At 40.0% G+C, this 1812-nt stretch overlaps 1 protein-coding gene across 2 annotated transcripts; it reads left to right on the top strand.

The window, feature by feature from the left end:
* The first annotated feature begins 450 nt into the window (after positions 1–450).
* Positions 451–1812, top strand: LOC118361066 (ventricular natriuretic peptide-like). Of its 2 annotated transcripts, none has more exons than XM_052482837.1 (3): positions 451–671; positions 888–1031; positions 1586–1812. In XM_052482837.1, the coding sequence occupies exons 1-3, from the start codon at positions 561–563 to the stop codon at positions 1796–1798; spliced, it is 468 nt and encodes a 155-aa protein (XP_052338797.1). In that variant the 5' UTR covers positions 451–560; the 3' UTR covers positions 1799–1812. The 2 variants fall into 2 exon arrangements, with proteins under 2 accessions (XP_052338797.1, XP_035596700.1); XM_035740807.2 differs by having other exon boundaries at positions 455–671; positions 888–1194.

Here is a 1812-nt window from a genome sequence, read left to right as displayed (position 1 = left end):
ATTTTGCATAATAAATTACTTTGTTGTGAGTTTTATTGTCTCCGTCTTTTTTTTACAATCATGGTCTGGCATACCGAGACTTACGCTCTCCTCACTCAAGCAAGTGAAGCATCTGTTTCTGACTTGCCAATATCATCATCATAACTGCCAACAGCGGTCAGTAGCCTATCGCAACTTCCTTCTCACCTCTCCATCCTCCACCTGACCTATTCTCCCATCCTCCTCCTCCTCTGACCCCAAAGACAAACTATAAACATGACGCATCAACAGCTACCATCGACTCTACAGAAAATAAGCCTATCCAGTCCAAATAATGGTCCACAAAAAATATTATCTTAAAAGGCAGTTGGTCCGGGCGTCGCACACAATCCTGCTCCCTTGTCACTGTCAAGGCGACGGAATGTCAAGCTGAATTATGTCACAACATGCAGTCCTTGATAAGTAAGCTACTATCTGAAGCAAGGGGTCGACATAAAACGGGCCCCTAGTCATCCCGTCATTAAAACACTGAACGGGATATCTGGAACACCTCAAAAAGACCACAGGGGATTGTTATCGGAATGGCAAAATTCCATATTTTCCTTGGATATATCGTATTAATAATGACGCACAGTGTGAGCTGGGGAAATCTATATGCCAGTAGGAATGTTCAAGAGTTGGAAAATATGAAGGTAGGACATACAGTTACAAGCAGTACAATAACATACAAATAAGGCAATCAAGTTAATTTAAGTTCTTAGAATTGTGTAATTTCGGCAGACAAAGTGTAACTGGTGACATCAGCATACATTATATTTGCACAGGCCTACGTTCTATATTAAAATCACCTTTCAAAGTAATACGTTATGACTATGTGACACTAATACGCGCCATTTGTTCACTTATAGGACCTGATCCAGCGGCTCGAGGACAAGTTGACGGTTAACGAGGAAAATGACGTTTATCCGTCAGAGTCTGAGGACGTGGTCGCAGCCCATATGGAGGACATTGAGAACTCGCCCGCGGCGATCCGGGGGCAGAAGGAGAGAATGGTAATCAACGCATCCAAAATAATTGCCCCCGAAAGCCCTGTGGTGTCACGCCTGAAATATCTAATCGGTTTGAGGACGGCCAAATCGTTCAACAGCTGTTTCGGTAACCGGATTGAGAGAATCGGCTCGTGGAGCGGACTGGGGTGCAATAACGTCAAGACTGGTATATTTGAAGGCAATTATTTGAGTTGAATGCCTTTAAAAAACGTACAAATAAGCACAAGAATGTAGTATCATGTCAATGTGTGTGCAAAAAGTCCATACTTTGGGGCTAAAAGGTATGCGTAAAATGTATTGGCTTTACGCACGAATTGATTTTACGCATAGCTCTGTTTATTGTAAGACATAACATAAAGGTTGTTGCAAGATCACACACACATCGATATTAACTCCATTACATTATTATAATCAAGAAAGTGCTGTATATGAATTATTCATTGATATAAATTAGGACTATGACTTGAACTTCTGCATAGTGATGTTCGACAACAATATAACCACAAAAAATGAAATTAATCAGTTGATTATTATATCATTTGAATTTGTATTTGTAGGTAACAAGAAGAGAATATCTGGGAACTGAAGAACAACGTAGGCCTACCCATTCATGGACGTCAAAAAAACTGCGTAATGTCTGGCCTCTGTGGAACTCTCCCTGGCATTCTGGGGAATGCATTTTTCCCCCTTCAAACAATAGTCCTAAACTGAGAAATATATATTTCATAAACGAATTTATACTAAATCATTTCGATATTAAAACATGCTAAATTAAATCTCTTAA

The sequence above is a fragment of the Oncorhynchus keta genome, chromosome 28 (assembly GCF_023373465.1).
Source record: "Oncorhynchus keta strain PuntledgeMale-10-30-2019 chromosome 28, Oket_V2, whole genome shotgun sequence".
NCBI lineage: Eukaryota > Metazoa > Chordata > Actinopteri > Salmoniformes > Salmonidae > Oncorhynchus > Oncorhynchus keta.
Note: the sequence above shows the minus strand (reverse complement) of the source record. Positions and strands in the feature narration are given on the sequence as shown.

Coding starts and splice junctions, on each gene's coding strand:
- LOC118361066 (XM_052482837.1), top strand. CDS start 561: ATGGCAAAATTCCATATTTTCCTTGGATATATCGTATTAATAATGACG. Junction 672..887: donor AAGAGTTGGAAAATATGAAG/GTAGGACATACA, acceptor GTTCACTTATAG/GACCTGATCCAGCGGCTCGA. Junction 1,032..1,585: donor GGGGGCAGAAGGAGAGAATG/GTAATCAACGCA, acceptor TTGTATTTGTAG/GTAACAAGAAGAGAATATCT.